This window comes from Apteryx mantelli, chromosome 18, assembly GCF_036417845.1.
Source record: "Apteryx mantelli isolate bAptMan1 chromosome 18, bAptMan1.hap1, whole genome shotgun sequence".
NCBI lineage: Eukaryota > Metazoa > Chordata > Aves > Apterygiformes > Apterygidae > Apteryx > Apteryx mantelli.
The window spans coordinates 19,684,830-19,710,010 of record NC_089995.1 but is presented as its reverse complement, the minus strand read 5'-3'; the positions used below and the strand labels follow the sequence as shown (position 1 = coordinate 19,710,010).

Genomic DNA, 25,181 nt, shown 5'->3' with positions numbered 1-25,181 from the left:
CCTGCTGCTGCCGCAGGTCCTGCTGGCAACGGGCGCTGCGCTTTCCCCGGCAGCAGCAACCCCGCTGTGGGAACCACGCGCTCTGGATTCCCCAGCCGCCGTCACTTCCCAAAACTGACTGGCTCAACAGCCTGCGCGGCCCCAGGGGAGTCTCGGGGGGCACAGAGCAGCGGCCAAGGTGGGAAGGGGATTTCTGGGTCCGGCACTCAGAGAACAGCCCGGGAAGTCCCCCACACACCCCGGGCGCTGGTGGCACGCGGGGCCGTACCTTGCTCCCGGGGGGACGCAGCGCGGCGCACTGCAGCGGGCACGGGGCGGATGGGCCCGTGACCACATCACGACCGCAAGCCCAGCCGCCCGGCCCGGCCTGGTGGGTGCTGCCCCGGTGCCACTCCGTGCGAGGGGCGCGGGGGCACGGTGCCACCGCCCTGGCGCGACACCGGCCCCAAGGCGCGACACCGGCCCGTGGCGGCAGCACGGCACCGCGCGGCGAGGGGCCGCCACAGGAGAGCTGCCCGCCCCGGCGCCCCGGCGGGGGAACAGGGCGGGGGATGTGGGACCTCCCTGACTGGGGCGTGGGGACACGGGGACGCCCCACACGGGGACGTGCGGCCTGCCCCACGGCCACCCCGACGGGGGCACGGGGACGCCCCGCGCCGGCCCGACGGGGACAGGGGGCCGCGAGGCCGGGACACGGTGATGCGGGGCCTGCCGGGCGGGGGGCCGCGGGTCCCGCCGGGCGGGGCTGCCACCACCCCGAGTCCCGGCCGGCCCCGCCCGCCCGAGGCAGCGCCGGGGCTCGCGGCGCCCCCTGGCGGCTGCCCGCGGCGGCGGCGGCGGCGGGACTACAAATCCCATGGCACCTCGCGGCGGCGGCGGCGCGGCCGCGGTGCGTGCCGGGAGCTGGGCGGTGGCGGTACGTAAGCGCGCCGCGCCGTAAAGCGTGGGGCGGCGCCCTTCCGGCGGCGTTTCCTCCCGTGCCTTGCGACAGCGCCGCGCGGCAGCGGCGTTTGGCGCCTTTGTCCTGGCGGGCGGCGGCGGCGGCGGGCGGCGGAGCGGGCCCGGCGCGGCGGTAAGTGCGCGGCGGGGCCGCGGGGCTGCCGGCGGCGGGCGCGGCCTCGCGAGGGGCGCGGCGTGCTCGAATAAAGACGTACCACAGCAAACCTCGCGGAGCGTCTGCGTCCTTCTCGGCGCCGCCGCGGGGCCGCGGCGGGTCCCGCCTCTGCGCGGGCGGGCCCGGGGCCGCGGGCTGCGAGCGGCGGCTCCGCCGTCGCCATCCCGCAGCGCGGGGCGAGCGCCGCGGCTCGGCGTGGAAGCGCTGCGGGCTGCGGGCGGGCGGGCGCCCCCTTCCCGGAAGGGCCGGGGCGGCGGCGGGCAGCGGGGCCCGGGGCGGCGGCCTGGCTCGGCCCCGGCGGCGGCCCGCGCGGGCGCCTCCCCCGCTCGCGAGCGGCCCCCCGGCCGCCAGGCGCGCGCCAGGGCCCCAGCGCCGCCCGTCAGGCCGCGCCCCGAGGCGCGGTGAGCCGCTGGCCGCCGTCGGAGGTGAAGCTTCTTCTCGGCGGCGTTGGGGTTCTCTGCTGCGTTGTTCTGTTCTGTTTTTGCCTTGCCCAGGAACTTCTTGCAGACTCGCGCATGATGTTTCAGTTGTGCCAAATCGGTTTCGGTGTCCTGCTTCAACTGTGTCTTGCTTTCTGAAGCTGTAGCACTACTAGTAAAATAAAACTTTGCTTTTAAGTTTACAGTTTGAGGGAGGGAGAGAGATGACTTTTAATTATTGTGGAGGGTTTACTGGCAGGTGAGCTGACATTAGCTGTTCTTCTGTAGTAACCTGCCCACTCTGGTGGTCCCTTTCTGCACTGAGGTATTATCACCTTTAAACTATCTAGCTATGTGTTCAGCTTCTTTGATTACATTCTTAGAAAAAGACTTACTAGTGACATTACTAACTCCCCTGGTGTAGCGTGCCTAAAGCTGGGATGACATTCATTTCTTCTGGTCTCACGATTATTAAATGGCCCTTAGCTATGTGTTCCACTGAGTGGAAAATGGTGAGCAGCAGTAAATACTCTTATGTGAAAGCCCTCTATTAATTCACTGTGGATTAGTGCTTGGGATTTGTTGCTTTATTTTCTAAGCCACCTGCAAATCGGAAAATATTCCAGCTTTTCATCATATAGAAAGTTCTTGCTCTCTCTTCCACCAGCGACCCCCTCCCATTCTCACCCCACAAGAAAAGGATAAGAGAATTTCTTACTGTTTTTGACATTGAATTCAAATGTCCTGCCAACAGGTATTACAGGTCTTGTTGATGATGGCTGCATGGGGTAGATATGGTATCTCAAGATTGCAAACGTGGGTGATGTTGTGTGACCAGGTGCTCACAGGGGCTGTGAAATCTCCATCCTTGAAAATATTCTGAGCTCAGCTGGACAAGGTCCTAAGCAGCCCAATCTAACTGAGAAGTTAGTCCTGCTTAGAGCAGGAGTTGGACTAGATGACCTCCAGAGGTCTCTTCTAACTTATTATATGAAAACTATTTTCCCCTCAACTGATGAGAACTTAAGTTGCAATAGCAGAATAGAAGAGAACTCTGTAGTGCTCCTGTAAAGAAAAAGGGGTCAAGATTTGAAACTTCTGATGGGAAAGGTAAAAATGGTGGGAGGAGAGGGGGAGAACAAACTTGCCTTACAGGAAGATGTTGAAGCAACTGTGGTATACGAGCTGTTTGTTTGTTTTAAACTCCACGCTGTTTAATAATTCAGTTCACTTTAAGAAGATGATTAGACTGGGAGGCATTCTCTCTCCTGCTTTTCCACAGGGCTTCCTAAAAGAAGGAGTGAAGTGATAGGAATATAGAGTTGTTGATCTTTGTCTCGCATCCTGGAGTGTGCTATTTCTCATGCTAATTAGCATTATAGAAATACCTATGTAAAATCATCTTATAACTTAGGAAGTTTGATGTGCTTGTTTAGAAGCTGCTTTTAAATTGTAATCAACATAATTTATTGTTAGGGAGTGTGCTGGTTGTAGGGTATCTCATGATTAACAGTAGAAGTTTCTATTGATGTACTCAAATTAATTTCATGAGCTTTTTTTTTCAGGTTACTTCCATCCCTATAAACAGAAAATCCCCATCCTGCACTCCTGTAGATGAATGTTTGGGAAGGGTGACAACTTTATTGTATTAAATAGCTTTCAGTCTTGCAAGTTCACCTTGCAAGTTTCAGTGTGTTTTACTTTTTCTAAGCTTTATCTTATAGTGACTTTTAAAGCAGAAAGTATGAATCCTGAGTATTTTAGCTATGACTATTTCAGTAAGGTTATGCAGTGAATGTTGCTGATTGTTAACCTATATTATTGCAGACAAAGCTGGAGCAAAGTTGTACTTTCATAGTACTAGTGGGAATGAGTTAGCAGTACTGAATTTACGTGGGTGTGACTAAATTCCCAGCTGTGGACCCGACTTCAGTAGGAGTTGACATCTTGATGGGCACAAAGATATGATGTTTAGTATTGGTGTGAATGAGAAATTGTGTTTTCTGGTACTATAAAGCTAAGACTTCACATTTAGTGAAGCGATCCAAACATGGTCACTTCAGAGCCTTTAGAAAATGCTTCTTTGTCTCATTCAAAGCCTATACTGAAATATTTTAGGTCCCATTATGTGCTGTTAAGATGACTGTTTCCTTTCTGCTTATTAAAATATTACATAAATTTCAACACTTCTTACCAGTGAACTGAGGGAATAGATATGACAGTAATGGATGTACCGAAAAGCTTGAATTAAGATGTTTTAGTAGAAAACAAGTTTTATTTGTATTTCATTTTGAAAATAGAAATTAAAAAATTTTGAAAATAGATTACATTTACTACCTTTCAACAATACAGAGAAGCTGAACCAAAATGGTGCAGTATACATTTTTGCCAGATTTGCATATCTCTTGTATAAAGATTTCTCTGGAGTGAAGCTTGCGTCAAGCAGACCCAGTTGGCTTCTAGTCTGCAAAGCTGTTAAGTTTAATCTTGTTCCAGTTTAATTTTAATGTCATGGATTGAAATGATATGCATGGCCATTTTTCTTTTTTGCGAAGAGTTGGATTTGGAACGAAAGCAAAATGGCTCGAGGACGCAAGAGCAATAGCATCAAACAGAGCGACTTCACTAACAGCACCAATCCACAGGATTTAGAGAGAAGACTTTTTGTCGGCAATTTGCCCACAGACCACATGACTCGTGAAGAAATGGAAGAGATATTTTCAAAATATGGCAAAATAAGGGGTTAGTATTTTATCTTATGCCTTTTTGTGGCTGGGAATTCAGTCAGAAGTATAACATTCATGCCTGTCAAACACTGTCTGATGGTGTTGAGATGAGTGACTAATACTTTCCCTAAAAAGTGACCTTTTAAAGATAGCTTGCTCTACTTGCATTTTCTCTGAAAGTGTAATTCCTTCAGTATAACTGAAACCTAATGTATATATGAGCTATGTTTTATCTTTTGGGGTTGAGCTGTGGTGTTATACCAAGCAAATCTATTCTTTCAAGTGATTTCAGAGTCTCTTAACCAAATTTTGGTCACTTCATGGGCTTTTTTTGGTCACTGTCTTGTCAGAAGGAAGTTGATCTATTTTGTAATATTGTCTAATATTTCAAATTCCTTAAACTTTGCATTTTGATCTTGGTAGATTTGGTTTTCCCAAGGAACTTGAGTAGATGTTTCTGCATAATGCCCCTTTGCTTGTTCCATCTAATGGGGTTATGTAATGACCTGGGTGGAATAGTACTGTCCCTTAGTTGTAACTGGTCTTGCCCTGCTGTTAACTTTTCCAGCCCTCAGCATGTTCCATGGCTATGGGTTCGTCCAGTATGAACGTCTAGAAGACGTCCAGGCCGCTCTGGACGGTGAGAAGGGTCGCCTTTTTAAAGGGTATAGATTAGGTAAGGAAAACTGATCCATGCTGTCCTACTGACCCTAGCATGTATTCTGATAGAAAAAGAGTGCTTTTGTTTTAAAGCTCTCTAGAAAGATCATTGTGTGAAACCTGCCTAGCATTACTCTAAAATCATTTTTACTAGGTATGTATTTTCCTTCTAAGTGCTGTGATCCATCTGCAGTGTTTTCTCTTGCTACCTCAGTCTTTCTCTGAATTTATTTTAATGTATTAATATTTTAATAAATCTATAAGCCTATGTAAGAAATGGTTCAACATGTAAGCCCTATGAAGTGTTCACTGAAACTTCATGCCCTTATTTTAAAAACATTTCATCTTGATGGGTTCAGAGGAACTGGTCACAGAACTTAGGGGGTTGTTAGATATGTGATCCTAACTTGGATTTTTTTGCACATGTGAAATTAATTTCTAAGTAGCACTACAAATTCTAGGTGCTTTAAAAGATCTCTTTTCATAAAGATGAAAATTTTGCTAAATTTGCTGGGAGCAAACCTAAACAGAAATGAATGGTTAGAAATCTATTTAAAAGTAATCTGTTAAACATAACCAAAAATTTAGTTCCAAATTTAGTTCCAAAGTAAGCCTATGGTAACATAAAAGAAGACAGTTTGACTTAGAAGGGAATAAAAGGAGCAATAAATAAATTGGGGGAAGGTTTGTGTACAGTAACAAGTATAAACCTGAAGAGGGAAGGGTGGCAAATGGACAAGGAGGGTAGAAAGATACAAGAAGAAATTATTGGCAGTGTCATAAGACAGTAAGCTTAAATAGGAAAAACTACGGGTGTCTCAAATGTTAATGTGTGATTATTTGGAAATTATAAAACTTCTTATTGGAGAAGACCACCTGGCCCTCAGTTAATGTGTCTACTCTGTTTTTGAAGAGGCAGAACATTTTGTTTTTCATATAGCTTCCATTTCAGTAGTAAACTGAAAGAAAGCAGCAGCTACCAAAACTAGATGTTTCCAAAATATTACATCTAACTTACATCTATAAGGTTCAACTATATGAAGACCTCCCTAGGCTATTGATGTTGTTTTTCCATAAACCTTGGAAAACAAGGACATTTCCAAGGGCCTGGAAAAATACTGCAGTTGTGTCAATAAGGCAGCATAAATGGACTGAGCAGACTATAGCCTGTCAGCCTGACATCAGTCCTTGATAACATAATGGATTCTTTTATCTGACACTCAACAAGAAGTGAATGCAATTAATGTCAGTCAAAATAAATCTTGTCAAACTAATTTATTCTTATGATGCTACAAGTTTTATGGATAAAAGTAGCAGTGTTGATGTAGAAGACTTCTGCAAGATACTCTATGATTAAAAAACTAAAACAATTAGAAGCAGCATAGCATTAAATGGATTTAAAACAAATCTCAATGTAATGTAGATGGAGTTACTGAGTGTTTTGAGTGGTATTCTAGAAGCAAGACTGGTTCCTGGCCATGCAGTATTTTAAATGACTTGGAAAGAAAACGCACAATCATGTTTTAAAAAAAGAGAATGGAATAATGAATGTTGAGTCACTGATAGTGAAATGACCTGGATCTCTTCCTAAGCTGGATGCAGACAAAACTGAGCTTTCAGTAAAGTCAAATGTGAAGTTTTGCATCTAGTGAAATAGAATGCAGTGTGCTTAGCGTGGAGGACTTTGTCCTCAAAAATAGTTCATGAAAGGAGCTATTGGTAGGTAGTAATTACTTGAATCCAGGAAGCTAATATGCTGCTCTTAGCAGGATTGCTTTTGTGATCCTTAGCTGTACAAAAAATAATAATAATTTATAAATAAAAGGTTATAGTACCTGTGGGCTTTTGCTACTGGAATACTGTGTTTGGTTCTGGTGTGCATAGTTCAGAAAGGATAATACTAAACTGGAGAAGCATCAGGAAAATCAGAAAGTTAACAAACTGAAGAACAAGCCATAGTGAAAGCCTCAGGATAAAGAGGTGATGTGATCTGTATGTTAAATATAGTCTTGGAGATAAAAGTGAGTTTTAATCTAGTAGGCATAGGTATGACAAGTCCTTAAATGGAAATAAATCATTTTCTTTAACAATGAAATAATTTACATTTGGAACAGTTTATTGGAGCTTTGGTGGATTCTGTCTCTGGCAATTTTTAAATCAGAATTGGATGTTTTGCTAAAAGATAAGCTCTAGTTCAATGCAACTGTTGGACTTGATAGGGATGTAATTCAAGAAAGTCTTGTCACTTGTGTTATTCAAAAGGTTGCACTGTATGATTACAGTGGCCCTGTCATCTCAAAATCCTGCAAGATAGACTTTCATTTTTTTCTCAGAAGTCGTTTTGTCAATGTTCAAATATTTAATCTGTAAATGCTGTTAGCATTAAATAAAATGTTATTAAATCTGTTCATTTTGCACAAGAAAAGAATCCCTGTGAAAGGTGTTTTTTCTTTCAGTAAAATATTTGTTCAGATTTAAGTGCAGTTGATTTTTTTTAATCTTGAAAGAAATGTATGATACTGAATGTTAAAAAAAATCATAATCTAGGTTTCTGCAATGGCATCTTAAAACAGAAAATAAAAATAAAAATCTTAAACCAAGGAAGCAGATAGTGTCTTGCTTAAAGAGAAAATTTGACTTCAAGGGGGGAGAAGAAAAAAATCTCCACTAAAAATTATATGCAAGGAGTACAATTACTTCAGGTATGCAGTTTGAGTATTAAATATAATTGTTAGAGCACAAAAAGGTCAAACTTTGGGAGAGTAACTCCACTTTTGCATTACACTCTAATACTTCCATATATAAGTATTTTCATATCTTCGATGAGGAAAACTATGTAGGCAGTAAACGTCCATCGTTTTTAGTTTATGACAGTAGACAATGCAGCCTTTCTAATCCTGGAGAGAGTCTTTTATAGTCCTGTGAATGTTACCATGCTGGATTCCTAGTTAAAGTTCACATTGCACTTGCCTCTCTTACTGTGAAAAGAAACACTATTTCTTAATTTACAACAAGAGCAAAGATTGGAACTAATCACTTAATTCTAATTTTAATCTTGAAAGTCATCAAGGATAGTTGGGGAAGTTATGAAAGATATTAAGACTGAGTCTGCTTACAGGTCTTATATACCATCTTCATGCACTTGAAGAGCTTTGAAAGTATTTCATGTAAATAACTAATAAGTATTTTTAACTATTGATAGATTCTCAAAGAGCAGATAGGACCTAGGTTTGTTTTCTTGTTTTTTGTTTTTTGTTTGCCTTTTTCCCTTAAAAGGCTCAGAGTAAAATGTCAGAAATCATTTCTGTTTGTTCTTGCCCCCGCTCAAGTACGCTATTTTGTCTTCAGTCAGCTGTAAGAGAAGGTTTTGTTATTTCACAATAGAACACTGTTGGCCTTATTAGTTTTGGGCAACTTTTTATTTTCTGGTTGAGGACAAGACTCTGTTTCTTCAGCTTTCCTTTACTTTCTTCTATTTCACCTTAAGGTGTTTTTCATGGAGATACTCAGAAGCCAACCAATTTTCAAATTTCTAGTCTGTTGCATCTGTTTGCATCATATTGACAGAGGTGTTTTGAATGCACCATGTTGACTTCATAAGGAGCTCTTGCTTGGGCTCGGGCTCCTTGGATCCATTTTCCTCAGTGGAAGAGGTTGTACAATTTGCTCCAACAGTCCCTTGGAAGACAATTGAATGTGCCATTTGAGAACCCTTGGATTCTTTTCGACAAGGGTAGCAGCATGCTCCATTGAACAGGACTGGCTGTGAATTTAAGATTGTGCTGGCCAACAACTTCCATTTGCAAAGGTTTTCAGACTCTACTTTTTCTCCTAGAGTCCATGAGTTGCATTCTGCTTGCTCATAGACTGCAGAAGAAAGAGATTCTCTTATGGAATGAAGAGTCTGGATGTAGGCCTGAACATAAGGGGTTAAAGTTTCACCCAAGCTGTCCACCCTATTTCGAAGTCAGAAAAATCCATGAAAATTTTATTGCATTGTACTATCTAAACTTAATAAAAATTGTCAAAGCGACAATGTCTCTCTGCTGAATGGATTTTCTTGCACCATCTGGATGTCACTGAACTTAAGTTGCTTTCATTTGAATTGTGCTGATGATCTTTTTTTTGTTCCATAGCATTGAACAGATGGGTTGATTATTCTTTACAGATATTAATAAAGCAGCGGAAAGAAGAAATATGAATAAGGCTTCATCAAGGTCCAGTCCGGCACGAAGGTAAAGTACCTGGAAGCAGTGAGTTATACTAGGAAGGTCAGGCTTTTGGGGCATGAGCCCACTTGTCAGTGCTAAATGTCTGTCTCTTCCCTACCGCCACCTCCCCAGTCAAATGGAGATACTCAAGTGAAACAATCAGGACGTGGCAGCTCCACCTTTAAGGGCCTTGCTGTCTCTAACACCTCAGGAGGCACAAGGGAGACTTTGTGTTTGTTGCTGTTACTACAACTAAGTGTTGTGTTTTGCAGCACAGGTTGTACAAGACCTGTAAGAAAGAATAAACTTGATGTTTGCTCCCGATTCTCAAGCATCGGAGAAGCTAAGGCATCTGTAGAGAATGCCAAAGGACTGTGGCATTCTCTGTGCTGTGCTGCGGAGGACTTTAGGATTTTGCATCTTGATGTCGAAAGCTTCCTGTGCTGAATTGAGACTGGAAAAGGAGTGTGTGAGCAAAGCACAGGATGGAATAAACATCTTTATTGCACTGTACATGTGCACTTGCATTGCCAGTGTATGGAAGATGTGAATCTGCCTGCTTCTCCTATGTTTCCCAGCCTTCAGTAGGTACAGTGTGTTCAACTCCTGCACATCCTGTACATATGAAGTCACAAGCAGGTGGAGAAGACATGGATTCTCCTGCCTCAGGAAGAAGACTTCTATTGCTTTTCCATAGCATACTAGGGAGTGCAAGAAGACATGCTGTGGTTGCGTTTGGCATAAGCCATGCATCTTTTATGCTTATACCTTAAAGCTCTGCACACAAAAAGGAGTGTTACATATTGAACTTGAAGGTCATCAAGCTCTCAAGTGTCTGATATGCTGTATTAATTTGGCTCATTAAATTATCAAAAACTGGAGAAAAGTATGTGCAGCTAGCAAGACATCCACCACCAAAAATGGAAGGAATAGATGCCAAGAATTGCGACTAGATCTTTTGGATATGCTGCACTTATTCTGCATAGGGCCAAATGCATTTGCAAAGACCAGTGAATGCACATCAGGCCCTGGAAATGCTTCAGGCATGCAGCTGGGGTTCACATTGCGGATGCTGCAAGCACAAGAGTAGCTGGCATAATGCTGCAAGCATTGGGCCTGGGCAGTGTCAGATATGCTGATATTGCTGGCAGGGCCCCCCAGGAACACTGCAAGCACACGAGCAGCAGACACTGGTGCCACATCTTGGGTCTGAGTGGCACTGCAGTTGCCTAATGCTGTAGGCATTGGTCAGCACAGTAGTTGCAAGTGGTAGGCACCTGTGCCACAGGTGTTGGGTCATGGACAGCACTGCAGAAGGACAAGCAGCAGGCACCGATGCTGCAGGCATTGGGACCTGTTTGATACTGCACGTGTGCGAGCAGTGGACGCTCATGCTGTGGGCTACAGGCATTGGGCTCTAAGGAGCACTGCAGGTGCGTGAGCTGTGGGCACTGATGCTGTGGGCATTGGACTGTGGACTAGACCACCACCGCAGCTGCTGAAGCAGTAGGTGCTGCTGCCACAGTCATGCGGCTGTGACTGGTGCCGCAGATACAATGGCAGTTTGATGTCAGGGGCTCTGGGTCCCAACCAGCACCACAGGCGCAAGCGGTGATGATGAGGTCATGGGCGTCGAGTCCTGGGCAACGCTGCAGGTGCACAGGCCATGGACATTGGACTCAGGATCATACTGCAGGCTTGTGAGCCACAGCTGCTGATGCCAGGGTACTGAGTCCCAAGCCACACTGCAGGTCCAGGTGATGGTGCTGTGCCAGTGGTATTGAGTCCCAAGCAACACAGCAGATGCAGGCAGTAGTGCTGACTCTGCAGGAGTTGGGCCCTGGTGATGGAGACCCAGGAACAGAAGGCTGTTGTGCCTTAATGCTGCTGTATCTGTGCAAGCAGCAGGGCAGTGGTGCAAGTTGCCAGAGCAGAGGCACCGATACCACATCTGTAGTTCTGTTGCAAGAGTCATAAATGTGTTGTTCATTCTGGATCTTTCTGTCATTGCAGATAATGAATATGGCCTGTTACAGCAAGAAAAAAAAAGGAATAAATGTCATATGCAAAACAATTATGCTGCATCTGGCTGTTGTGCTATATAATCTTACAGCTGTAGGAGGATTGGATACAGAGTATTCATCACAGCCAATTAAAGTTTCTCCTGAGCTTCTGCTGTCATTCACTTTAGGTTGCGGGGAGGGCGCAGGGGGAGACAATGTGTATCGCACATGGTGTGTGGTTACACTACAGATCACAGGCAGAAACACAAGGCTGATTTGTGTGCCTGAGATACAAAGGCAGTTCACACTTGAAGCAAATGTGTGTGCAATTACAGTGCTTCTTTTACAGAAGATTATATATGCTCTCAGTGGCAATGCTGTAGTTTGTTCCAAGATCTGTTTTCTATCTGACATAAAAATAGAGAATGCCAGCAATCCTATGTATCCCCCCAGGACAAGGGGGCGTCTAAACTGCCAAAATCCATGCACAGAATCTGCACGTCCTTCTAATTCACTCTTTGCTCTACCTGATATTTAAACTTGAGCAGCTGACTTGCTGCTCTTGTCTCCAAATGGCTACTAAGTGAATGTGCTATAGTGGAAACAAGCCTATGTTCTGTATGTCTTTCAGAAACTAGATTAGTGTCAGCTAGAGGACATTAGAAGTCTGTCAGGTTTTGGAAATAAAAAAATTAAAAAAAAATTGTTTTCAATACTTGTCAATATCCTGGGGAAAGAATGTTCTAAGCATGTGAAACTCAGTAGTTTCTTCACAAGATTTTTTTTGTACATTCAACTTAGACTAGAGTGAAAGTTATGTTTTCTCTGGAAAACAAAATACTACCTGGAAAAAAATCTACCTTTTGGAAAAGATGAAGAATGGAATCTCACTCTTCCTTGCCTCTGAAGACAGTACAGTACAAAGTCTGAATGAAACAGATCGTTCAGATTTGACAGAGAACCCTGCTGATGGTGATACAGTGCTGGTTGGGTTTAGTACCCTTTTAATATGGGGCATCATAAAAATAAGACTGACTTTCTGCAGAAACCGTCCCTTCAAAGTCAGGACACATCAGTAGCTACCATTGCTTTCTGCTAGCAGTACAAAACCAGCATTAACATGGAACCGACTGTTGGATTGCAACAAGCTCTTTTTTTAGTCACATGCCAATAACAGATTATTTCAGGAATTCTGCTGTCATCAAATAGTGAATTTAATGGGTCCTTTGAATGCTGCTAGCTATGCCATACTCATGTGTTAGGTTACAGCACCTTGAATTCTCTCAAAGAATGTACAAAAGCACATCTGATAGATAATCCGTTGCTGCCTTTGGAGGCTGGAGGCCTTGGAATGATCTTGGATGGTTTCTTAAGTGCTTGTTCACTTCTTCCACAGGTGTCCTACATTTTTAGTGATGCTCCAGTACAGAACTTTCTGGGACTTGTTTGGTTATGATAAACATTTGAATTACGAACCTTCTCCAGGGTGCTTTGACAAATATGTTTTTGGGCAATTCTTGCTGTTGTGGGATAGGAGGGAGGATTCAGCGGCTGAGAGAAGGGTCACTCTGGCACCTCAGGTAAGAGATCTAGCGGTAACGATATTCATGTGGTCTAATAGAATTTCCCTGGTATTTTTCTCAGAGAGCAATATGCCTATGGGGATGGCCGAGATGCCAGACGTGATCGCTCCCCTCTTCGGGGGAGCCCACGAAGAGACCCAAGAGACGGCAGAGATGGTAGAAATGGGCGAGATTCCAGAGATGCTCGAGATATTCGAGCTAGAGATATGCGTGATGCCAGAGACCACAGGGACCCACGGGACCTGCGAGATCCCCGAGATCTTCGAGACCCCCGGGATATCAGGGATCCAAGAGACTTGCGGGACCCTCGTGATGTCAGAGATCTTCGTGACCCACGGGAGCCACTGTATGATCGATACAGGGATCCGCGCGATGTGAGGAATCCACGAGATATGAGGGATCCACGTGATGTCAGGGATCCACGAGATGTGAGAGATCCTCGGGACCCTCTGTATAGGTAATCTACACAGGATTGTATTTGCCAACACGATTTTTTGGAGTTCCTGCCTCCATGGTTATACTGGTTTGAGTGGTATCAGGCTTTCAGGAGAAGATAATTGCTCTAGTTGGGGACAGTTGGGTACCTACTTTGTGTCATGGGGGGAGCAGGTGGATACTTCAGTAATTAAACTTGAGGAAGGCCTGCATGTGATGCATTGGCAAAAGTTATTGCACGAGATCATATTGATATATGGGAACCCTTGCTTCTTCTGTAAATGTTTGTTGCAGACGAGATGAAGCATATGACCGTTATCTTCGCCTTGAAGACTACTATCGGAGGAAGGATGACTCTTACTATGACCGTTACAAAGAGCATTTTGATAGAGCACCAGTGAATTCAGAAGGTTAGTGCCTTCAAGAGTTAACATTAACATTTTAATGGGCAGATTCACGTTCTCCCTCTGGAAGGATACAGGAGATTCCTTCAGGACTGAAGATTGTAAACATGTCTGCAGTGCATTAAGTTCTGTGACACTGGGTTGTTCTGAGATTTAGAGACAGACTGGCCACATACTGCTAATTGCTCCAAGCAAATCCAAAGGACGTTATTTGTTCTGTCCATTTCTGTGGTTTGCTTTCAGACCGTATGAAGCGTGAGGAGCGACGTCGAGAGGAGCTATACCGTCAATACTATGAGGAAATCAAGAGACGTTTTGATGCAGAGAGACCTGTGGATTGTTCTGTGATAGTGGTGAATAAGCAGACTAAGTAAGAAAATAGTTGTGACCGTGTTTATTATTCGTAGTAGAAGAAAATAGAATTAAATTTACTTCTGCTTTTGGGCTGTTTGCCTTGCAGCTAGCTGCCTTTGAGGAGGGTGGTTTTAGGACCCTGAGAAAGCTGGTGCTTCTGTTGCTGTTCTAGGAATATTTATTGTGGGATGGAGAAATACCTTTGTACCTTGTGCTTTACTTTTGTTTTCCTCTTGTCACCTACCACCACACCATCTCTTGAAAACTTATGTACCCACTGTCACAACAGGTTACAGTGGCCTGTGCTTGTTATTCATGGATTGAATGACATGCGCCTTGTTAATATGTGCTCATCAGTACATAGTTCAAAGCAGTTGCCAGTGTGGAGTCATGGGGGTATTCATTTCAGATCTCCTTTCAAAATGGTTACTAAGTCAGGCATCCTTCAATACCATTATTAATACAAGAAATATAAAATCACAGTGTAAGAAATATAAAATCACTGCTGAAAATAGTCATGAACAATACCAAAAGTATGTGGTGAATAACAAGGACTCTCTCATGGTGCAGTCTGAACTCTTGCTAAGGTGTCCCCATTCAAACAAAACGTGTTTTATTTATTACAGCTAAATGTGAGGTCATTCATCTAGAAATAAAAATGCAGGCCATGCCTGCAGAAAGGTCGTATTTCTCTTGGAACGTAATGATTTAAAAGAATTTTAGGAGTCAAATGGACTTGCTGTGGCAAAAATGCTAATGCGTCTTTGGTCTGGAGAGTAGACTGTGTTGGGAGCAGGGAGATAGGCCTGTGCATGGTAGAATGAGAGGAGTGCCATAGTGATAACACCAGTCTGGTGGTTCCTATATCTTTAAAAATATATATATTGAAGAATAGCAAAGATGTAGATAATCATAAATCTGGTTTGAGGTCTGAAGAAAATGTTTACCAAGGGGAAACCTAATGCTCTTGTGTCTTTAGCCCTTCTGAAAAAAGATCAAGAGTTGAATTTAATATTGCCATATCGGTGAGGCAGAAGGGGATAGTTGGCACTTACCTGATCTGGTGGTTGAAGACAGAACAGAAAATGAGTGCTGGCAACAAAGTGAAATTAGAAATAAATTTTTGTGGTTTGCTTTTAATGGAGCTGATTACCTATTGGAACAGATTTTTAAAGGGAATGTTAGATTCTTTATCTCTTGGTAACTAAAAGTGTTTGGAAGATATTTTAATAGAGCACAAATTATTGTATACAAAGAGAATTTTGTGCAGTCTTTTGTACAGAGGGGTCAGTACAAGGTCCTACAGATCCTTTTGGTCTGTAACAGCCACAGACCTTAAGAGCTGGAGCATGTTGATAAATCTTGGATTTCAAAGCACTGGTGTCACCTGCTATAGAACTGTTGAGAGGTGATTCCTGGATGACTTCAATGTATAATCAGCGTAACTTAAAAATTCTTGAAATGACAGTGTTGGGGAGGAGGGAAAAAACAGTTTCGTCACCAGTATATGTTGGGGAATAGTGGCTGTTACAATGTTTGCATTCAGCGATGATAAATTGGACCTCTTTCGAAAGCTGAGAATGCACATACAGTAAATTTGTCAGAATGTATATACAGTTGGTATTGCAGTTTTGATACTAAGTACTGTATCCTAACAAAAGGTTTGAAAACTTAAAGCTGGGCTCTCTGAGCTATGGTTTGTGTTTGGGAAGTCTGCAGGACAGTAGATAGAGGAAAAACTGATTCACGGATGCTATGTTTATACTGGGAAAGAGCAAAAAGCAACTAGCAGAACAAATATATTTAGAACTCAAGTGGCTGTGTATTGGTACTTACTCTCTGAAAATTAATCTTCAAGCCCAGAAGTTGGTCTGTGCTGCCGTGAATTGGAATAAGGTACATTTGAACAGTTAGGATACTGAACGTAGCACAAGTAACTGACCTATGGAAGCTAGTTGTTTTGTTTTATGCCTGTTAGATTTCTGCAGGCATAACTAACCTCACTTAATATGAGTTCAGTTTAAACACATTTGTATTTAAGCAAATTTATAATAGTGAAAATCTCTTTTCAGACGCTCTTTCTTAGCTAAGCTGAGGCTTGTTTGTAACCTATTTCAGTTAGGCTGAAATGACTGATTCACACCAAAATAAGGGTAGAGTATGGGCTTTTATATTATTCTAGTGATATTGGTTTAATACTGCCCTTCAGTTAAACTTTATGAAGCCATTAGAAAAGTGAATCTGAGATGGAGAGAATGAATGTGCCAGGGTTTCTGTTTCTGTATATACTGACTTGTTGACCTCTGCTGGTTTTGCTTTGTGGTAGGGAGTACGCAGAGTCAGTGGGGCGGAAAGTGCGGGACCTGGGCATGGTAGTGGACCTGATCTTCCTCAACACAGAGATGTCACTGACGCAAGCCCTGGATGATGTGAGCAGAGGAGGGTCTCCTTTTGCCATTGTCATCACCCAGCAGCATCAAGTTCACCGCTCTTGCACCGTTAACATCATGTTTGGCACCCCGCAAGGTACTGAGGTCTCAATGGGCTGTGCAGCTATGTGGACACTCTGAACTTCTCAAAGTGCTGCTCTAGAACATTTTCTTTCAAGCAGAATCACACAGAATGAAGTTCATCCTGTCTCTGACATAACTGGTTATTAATGAATTGACACTGTGTCATAAATGTGAATAGCATTAGTTACAAGTTTCCTTAATATTTTATGATCTCTTGCCAAAAGGACTGTTTAATTACTGCCAAGAGAAAATCTCAGCTGTATTTTTAGCACCTGCCATCACCAGCCCTTGCATCTTAGGGCAGGTCATGAGCTATAGCTCTAGAAATGATTGATCTGCTTTGATAGACTTCTGAGTATTACCAGTCCAGCCTTTGTTTATCACTTGTTGCTCTCAAAGACAGAGTGCTTGGAATGTGACAAATCACGGGACAGATTTTATAACCAAATGAGATTTAAGGAAGAAAAATAGGGATAGCTTATTCTGTCAAGGTAAAGATTTGATTGTGAAATTGGAAACAGTTATAAAAAGATACAGCTATAAAGTGATTGGGTATATGTGCTCTCCTTCTTTAGCACCATTTACACTTGCCATATCATTTTCCATCACAGAGTGTGACTTGGTTGTTGTGAGCCTGAGGGTGGGTTTTAACAAACATCTTATCAGAGTGTGATTTTGGAAAGCCAGCCTCTTGCTCTGATCACTGGCCCATTCACGTTCCGTTTACAGATGTGGGTTGTTGACTGCAGTTGAGCTTTCAAAGGTTATTTCTCCCTTACTGTGTTCTCAAGTAATGTTTTGTCAGATTCACTTGGGAGAGCTAACTTCTGAATGCAGATTCACTCCTTTTGGTTGCTTACTGACTGAAGAAGTCCAGTTTCTTTTAACATATGATGCAGATGTGATGGGAGGGGTCTCTCCATTTCCTGTGGAAATACAGCCCAACCACATTTCCATCGGACTTTCTACTGCCCTTGTTTTTGACTCTCAACACCTTTACTTTAAAAAAAAACAGTCTTTCCTTTTCCTTCACTGGATCTAACATTGTATCAGATCTCATCAGAAGCCCAGTCATTAACTCATGCACAGCTCTTCATAGAAATTAAATATGCTGTAGCTGAATGGCATATGGACATCTTTCCATGCATACTAGTGTTAGGGAGCTCTATCACAACTTGTATAAAGCATAATAGTAAAATGAACCTCAATTTCCTGTCATGAGGAAAAGGGGTGGCAGGATTTGTAGATCTGTAGGCTTCAAAAGTGCCCAGAGCTTTAGGCCCTTTTTGGAAGATAAAGTCCTTTTTATAATTCGCCTGCTTTAATTTATATTCTAGGGACTATTTGCATATGTGCTTTGTGAGGTGGAAATAATGACCACAAAAACGTTTAAAACGTAGCTGCAAAAAAAAAAAAGTTGGAATTAACTATTATTTGTTTTATCATAAAGGAACTTTAAATTTATTGCTGCTTATTTCCCCCAGAGAATGAGCAGAATGAGCACTATGAAATTCAGCCAGTGCTTCCTTCCTCCGCATCTTCTGCATGCACACACACTATATTAAGGCTTTGACAGTATGGAACCAAAAAAAAGATTTACGTCACTTTTTAGTCTGCTCTGAGAAGCCTTATCATCCTTCATAGGGCGAGTTTTGGACCTGTCCAAGAATTTAGCAATAAAACAGCCGGAACAGTCTCCTGCTGGAAGCAAGGAGAATTTGTGAGAGGCAGAGGGAGTTGCTTTCTCTTTTAACTGGGGGAGAGGCAAGAAAGGCATTTGCTAGGCTGGTGTGATGTCATCTTGGAGCCCTCAACTATTGAAGGAACAGAGGATGGACTTGTTGGGTGATAGTCTTGAGACTTCTGTTGGCTTTTGAAGCAATTACAAAATTGAACTGTCCTTTTACTGTGTGTCTAGGGAGATTTCCAAGTCTATGCTTGCGATTCCAAAGAGGTACCTGTCTGTTGAATGAGATGTGCTAGTGTGAGTGAGGCAAAGGATCTCCTGTTAACGTCACTTTGGTGTGCTTAAAGTGTTTCTTTTCCTTGCGCAGAACACCGCAACATGCCCCAAGCTGATGCCATGGTGCTGGTGGCAAGAAATTATGAACGCTACAAGACAGAATCACGGGAGAAGGAGCGTGAGGAAATAGCCAGGCAGGCTGCCAAGATGGCAGATGAAGCTGTTCTGCAAGAACGAGAGCGCCCACCCCCCATGGAGGAGGGTGTCAGAGGAGGTCACCCTCCGGGGATTCAGACTCTCTTGAACCTGCTGGCAGACAATCGCTATCTAACTGCTGAGGAGACTGATAAAGTAATTAATTACTTGAGAGACCGGAAGGAAAGGTTACTTAGGGGAAGCACTGATTCTCTGCAGGGTAAGTTTCTCAGCCTTAGACAGCGTTATTAATCATTTGGTCTGTGGGCTGTCCAGACTGGGAAAGGAACACAATGGTGGGGTTAGAGGGGAGTACAAGTGCCGTAGCTTTCTCACACAGTGCCTTATCTTGCTGAGATAGATGCATCCTCAGGAGTCCTGAGACTGCTCTTATCTTTCATGTGACACAACTTTCATATTGGATTCTCTCAGGGAAACCACAGAGCTGCTATAACTGGTTTGGCTGCTGCATAAAGGGCAATAATTCTGTTAAATGGTTTGGGTTCCCCAGAGCTGTGCAGCTCTCCTGTTTAGAGTGTGGGTAGTCACTGACAATTTTGTCTTCAGTAGGTGTCTTACTTGGTTCCTTTAGGTGCCTCTTCAAAGGCATTTGCAGAGCTTTAACCCTCTTCCCTTTCTTTCCCAGCACCCATGTCAAGGCAGTCTTTGGGGGCACCTTCAGGATCATCCTTGGGCAGTCAGTCCAGCCTTCCAAGCTCCCAGGCTCATCAGGGTTCACAGCCTCTGGTCTCTGCTCCTTCTGTTCCGGTATCCTCTGCTAATCCTCAGCAGGAGCTTCAAGCAAAAATCCTCAGTCTCTTCAACAGTGGGGCAGCAGCAGCAGCAGCAGCTGCTGTAGCAAACAGCAGTTCTGCAGCCTCTGCAGGTACTTCGGGTGGCACTCCGAATCAGAACTTTGCTAACATGGCCAGCAGTCAGGCCCGGTCAGCACAGATAAGTGCTGCAAACTTAAACCAAGCTCAGCAGAGATTGCAGACTCCAAGCACACAGCTTCCAGCTCTCCAAGGCCCTTCAAGGAATGCAGGTCCAAGACCCGGGGCTCCTCCACCAGCTCAGTCACTCTACGGTCAGCACCAAAATCGCCTGCCTGCTCCTGGCAATGTACCTACTCAAAGGCCAGTATCTTCTGGTATCAACTTTGACAACCCTAGTGTACAGAAAGCGTTGGACACCCTTATCCAGAGTGGTCCTGCACTCTCCCACCTAGTGAGCCAAACAGTGGCCCAGGGGCGAGCAGGGTCCTCAGCCCAGCAACCTATGGGTTCCTACCAGCGACACTATTAAAGCTGAGCTGTCAAGCCCTTTCCCCTTCCCTTTGCCATTCCATACTTATAGCTGTTTAAAGAGTCTCCTGTTCCTGACACAGGACAAATGCCCCTGGATATGCATGTCCTCTCCACTTTGGCGAGAGTTTACCTCCAGTGGCATTGCTGCTGAGTGTTGCTAGCGCTGCTCTTCCTCACCTTGGTCTGGTTAGCAACGCCCGGAGAACTGTGCTCTGTTTTCTCAGTGACAGGATGTGCTGAGAGCTGCTGTGGGTATTTGATTGTTTTGTCCAAGCCAGAAGTTGCTGCAATGACAGTCCTTCTGCATTTTCCTCTCTCCCAGTAGCTGGTGCACCTTCACATTGCAGTGCAGTCTGATCTCACTGAATGGTCTTATTATAGTTTTGGATCAGTGGTTTTGAGAAAATGAGACAGGGGACTGAGCAGAGTGGTACCCTGACTGGGCCTTCTTGGAGACACACCTTTTTGAAACAGGCACTATTTTTCTTTGATTTTCAATTTTTTTTTTTAATGGCATATAAGCCAGTTTAAAAGAAAAGTACGGTGGTAGCACTAGCAGCTGAACTCATGAAGCGCATGCCTAACTACCACTCAGTAAACGAGTACAGTGCGGTTTGATCCTTCCACAGCTAGGACTGTCATTCCCTGACAGAGTGAGGCAAACATAAATAGTCCTTACCTGGCCAAGCTTATGGAAATTGGTAACTTTGGTCTGAGCACTGTGGTATATCTGAAACATGAGAACTTCCAGCCAAGGCAGAGTTTTCAAATATTCTGTCAATTTCCTGCACTCAAGTAGTCAAATTTTAAGAACAGTCTGTTAAATCTGGTGTATAAATTTCCTTTTCTTATGACACTGCTTTGGGGCAGTTGGCTACTGTCACCCAGTAGCCCAGCCACAGCCGCAGTGGTGTGCTGCTGGAAATAACTGCAGCCGGTTACCAGGTGGTGATTGTCTGTCCTCTGAAACTTCATCTTGCTGTTGATTGATGTTTTATCCATCCAAGGTGTGAGAGGCAGTGCCAAGATGCAATAGTATGGTTTTATACATTTTTTTCAACACTTCGGTAGCTGCAGCAAACAGTTGAGTGGAAAATCAGGCAGATTCTTCACCATGTTTTTAACCAGTGACATACTTTGATACCAGAACACAAAACATCTCTATGTGGTCCTCCTTTGCACAGCCTTTCTTACAGCCTGTAGGCTTCCTGCAGAGGATTGAAAGAAACTAAAAAAGCAAAGTTCATGGAGCAAAGAATTTTTTGTCCCAGGTGGTTTGTGTTGTAGCATTTTTTTTCTCTGTGCTGTTAACAAGAGGACATTACTTTTTAATAAAAAGGCAGGAAAAATGTTTTGTTGTGTTTTTGACACTTAACAACTTGAGTAATACTGGAATACATTATTCCATTGCATTTGCTGTTATTCTCTTCTTCCGGGTAAGCTGCTTCAGACACGGCCTGGTGCTGCATGCTAAGGGGAAAGCATACAAATTTTACTGTGCCCAACTGTAAGGATATTGTAGTCTCTCTCAGTTTATACTCCTTTAGTTTTAAAGCACTTCATAGATATTTATTCTCATGCAGTGAATTAAGAGAATTCAGACAGTATCAAGCAGAGCAGCCCATGTGCCCTTGCAGGAAGCTGCACTACTGCAAACAGGCAAAGCATCTTTTCTGGGGTGGTCAGAAATTTCCATTAGCTTAAATATGGGACCTGTGGCACTTATGAGAAGCTGTTCTGTTCTTGATGTTTCACCTCCTCTGCAATCTGCTGCTCCTGGTCATTGCTTGCTCCTTGTTATGGAAATACCAGCCAAGTGAAAAAAGGTTATGGAGACCCTAGAAACAAGTGAAAACTCCCCATGCAAATAGTGAAGGGTGTAATAAAATCATTTATTGCATTTTGTGCAGACAGGAGTCTAAAAAAATTAATACAGTTAAAGCAATAAAGCAATTAACAGGGAGCATTCAACAACTGAGGAGCCACTCCTCCATTAATACCTGCACAGAGAACACAGGGTCTGTATTGAGGCGGCCTAATGCACAATACTGAAACGCTCACAAAAATTAAATGCAAGCCTAATACTCTTTTTTTTTGGTTTGCAACCTGTTTTATTTACAAGGTTTTAAACTTAATTGCATTGCTCTGCACACAGATTCTCTAAAACACAAAGCATACTAGGTCACTACATGTCTATTGAAATATTGCACTCGAATAAAAGTCACTTGAATGGACGTAGAACATCTAGCTACAGTGATTAAAAGGTTAGTGAATGAATTGACTTTGTGATAACATTCATAACAAATATATTGCACATGTAGCACAGAAAGTGTTGTTGTAACCAGCAAATCTCAGACCTGTTGGTCTTTCTGCTAGTTATTAGTCCTGCTACACAGAGGAGGGTCTTGACTTGTCTAGTGCAACTCATATGCCTTACGCAGTATCTAGTCCTTCCTCTAGTTCCAGCCACTGAACCACACCGACCCAGTCTGGACTCTGCCTGTGTCTCCTGTAAGTGCTGTGTTGTGGTTTGTTGCCTGTACCGCATAGTGGCTGGAGCGGAAATGGAGCCCGCTATTGCTCAGCATGGAGGCCTGTAACTGTCCAGTTGAAAGGAGGAATAGAGCAGCTCCCCTTTCAGCTTTTCGTCAGATAGGTACTGGAGCGTACGTGATTGCCTGCCCAGTGCTAGTGTGCTCACCAAATGTGGTTGTGGCTATGCGTGCTTTCTGACTGGTGCAGGGTCATGCTGCTATTCCACCTTCATCTGCTCAGTGCTGCTCCTGGAAGCAGCTCTGCCTGGAAAACAAACTTTGGGGGTCAAGACCTTCCTGTCTGAAACAAAAACCTTAACATGTCTGCGCATGTGCCGAAAAGGAGCTTGCATTTCTACCACAGAAGGACACTGTCTTTACCGAGGTGGAACAGCAGAAGGGTGCTCCACAGGGAAACCAAACACTCACAGAGGCCAAACGTGCAGGGGCAGGGCTGGGTTTGTAAACTAACATGCAGTGCTGTCTGCTAAAACTGGCCCTCTCCAGACCAAAGGCAACTGAGAACTTGCTGTGGAAACCAGCACCCTTCTTGCCACAGCCAAATTTGCCTGGCAGGGGTGTTGGGCAGCCCTGTCTGTGCCTAGAGCTGTACCCCTGCTCCTGCTGCAGGATGGGGAAGGGGAGTGCTTTACAGTGGGAGGTTGAAACAGTGCTGAGGAGGAATGGGATCTGTCCTGCTGGCACTGGGGAACTGGTGAAGCAGACGTATCTCAGCAGAGGAGCAGACTCTGGCCTGGTGTCTCACCACTGCTAGGTAGGTGGTTTTGTCCCCTGCTAACCTGTACATGTCATTAAAGGAAGAGATTTTTGCCTTGCTCTGACACTGGCTAGGGTGGATACTGTCTCAGCAGAGGCAGGCTGCTGCTGCTGCTTTGGTAACCTGCTTCTGCAGTCAAGCTCTCAAAGCTGATCTGCTCCTTGCAGGAGAGGAGAAGGGGCTCGGGCTTGCTGCCTAAAGGGCAGCCTTCCCAGCTGCAGGATCAGAGGAATGGCAAGGCAATAGCCGAGTTGTAATTAAAGGGTGACTGCAGGGAGTGGATGGCATCTTTTGAAGAGGCAGAGCAGTTGGCAGGTGTTCTAGGCCAAACAAATGCGATGCCAGCGCATGAGATGAGTGGGCAGCTTAGTGTGCATGCCTCCCCCATTCCTTCAGCAGTGCTTCACAAATAATTTTGGGAGGCTGCAAACAGCATATGAGCGTTTGGGGGGGGGGGGGGGACTGGTGGTGTAGGACCAGCTGCAAGGGGCAGAGCAGCTGGATATTGGCAAATCCTGGCTCCTGCAGGGCTGCCTTTGCCCAAAGCCAAAGGACTTTTCACTTGCCTGTTCTTTTAACAGCTTCCAAGTGGCTGAGGCATGACCAGCGAGCACTGCTCTGTCCATCTGCTCCATTAATCAGCCCAGAGTGCCTGTGCTGAAACTGTCTCAGCTCACCTTGACATTCTCCTCCTGTTAACGCTGAGCTCCCTGGCAGAAAGAGACCAGTCCCTTGGGACTGTCTCCCACGCCAAAGTCTGCGGTAGAGGCTGATGCATCCCCGGAGATAGGTGAGCTGCCATGGCGGAAAGCCTGGCTCTGGTTAGGGCTGCTGCTGGAGAGAAGGGAGGCACTTTGGGAGTGATGGAAACGTGGGAGCAAGGTACAAGCAGGCACGGATGTGCAGATGGGGCTTGGTTTTGGTCTTGGAGTGTGTCTGAGTAGTATCTTAAAGCAAAGAACCAATCCCCCCCAAAACCTACTGCCTTTTACCCAAGCAGCCCCATAGAGCTTTGGCGGGCACTAGAGGCATGGGGGAGCGCGGCGTGAGCGTGGGGATCGGTGTTGTCCCCCGCAGAGGCAGAGGGCTGCCGATGGCCTTAGCTTGCAGAAGGGCGGGCGAGCAAGGGGCTGGATGCTGAAACCCTCTCCCAGTGAAGCAGCCCATCAAGGGCTGCCAGGTTCCCCGGGGGATGCACCAGCGCCCGCTCCCTCTGTGCCAGCTGTGGGGTCGTGCGAGGCATTCGGGGGCAAGGAGAGGGAGCAGGAGGAGCGAGCACCCGCCGTAGCGGGGCTGAGCTCTGCCGGATCAGACGCTGCGAGGGACAAACTGCTGCCGCTTCGGGCCAGGCTGGCGCGCAGGAGCCAGCGCTGCCAGGAGAGGGCAACTCTTAGCAGGCTGCACTTGGAGTGGAAGCTCAAATCTGCTGTGAAACAAGTTCAGAAAAGTCTGTAACTTCTTTTCCCTGAAAACTCTTAAGAAGCTAAATTGAGAAGAGAATGAAACGGCAATCTGGCCCTTCCCCAGGGGCTACTGGTGGCCGGGGAAGGCTGCAGCCCTCGCCGCCGCTCCGAGCACCGGAGTGCCGGCGGACGGGCGCTCTCTGCGCGGAGGAGCCGCCTGTCACACCTCGCGTCCCACCGCCTGGTGCTAGCAAAGCCCTGCATCTCTCAGTATAGATATAGATCTCTATATATAGACTTCATCTGGTTCTATTAACATAAATATGATCACTTTAAAAATACACGTACTGTATTATGTACACTATGTACAGGGGGCCGGGGCAGGGTGCCGAGGGGCACCCTGGCTGCCCTCAGCACCGCTTCCTGCGTGGTTCCTAGAACCATTCACATTTGTTAAAAGCTCCTCAGTTTCTCTAACGTGAGAGATGCTGGAGGGGGGGGGGCTCCTCAGCCGCTGCCGAAGGTAGGACATGCGTGGCGGGTGTCCTGCACCATCCCGCCGCGGCCTGCATGCGCGGG

General features: G+C 45.1%; 1 protein-coding gene across 2 annotated transcripts; it reads left to right on the top strand.

Moving 5' to 3' along the window:
- Positions 1 to 1,020: 1,020 nt before the first annotated feature.
- On the top strand, positions 1,021 to 21,238 carry NCOA5 (nuclear receptor coactivator 5). 2 transcript variants are annotated; one of them, XM_067307986.1, is made up of 10 exons: positions 1,021 to 1,072; positions 4,089 to 4,275; positions 4,828 to 4,935; positions 9,088 to 9,154; positions 12,778 to 13,173; positions 13,446 to 13,561; positions 13,799 to 13,925; positions 16,236 to 16,435; positions 18,477 to 18,800; positions 19,227 to 21,238. In XM_067307986.1, the coding sequence occupies exons 2-10, from the start codon at positions 4,113 to 4,115 to the stop codon at positions 19,883 to 19,885; spliced, it is 2,160 nt and encodes a 719-aa protein (XP_067164087.1). In that variant the 5' UTR covers positions 1,021 to 1,072; positions 4,089 to 4,112; the 3' UTR covers positions 19,886 to 21,238. The 2 variants fall into 2 exon arrangements, with proteins under 2 accessions (XP_067164087.1, XP_067164089.1); XM_067307988.1 differs by lacking the exons at positions 4,089 to 4,275; positions 4,828 to 4,935.
- The last annotated feature ends 3,943 nt before the right edge of the window (positions 21,239 to 25,181 follow it).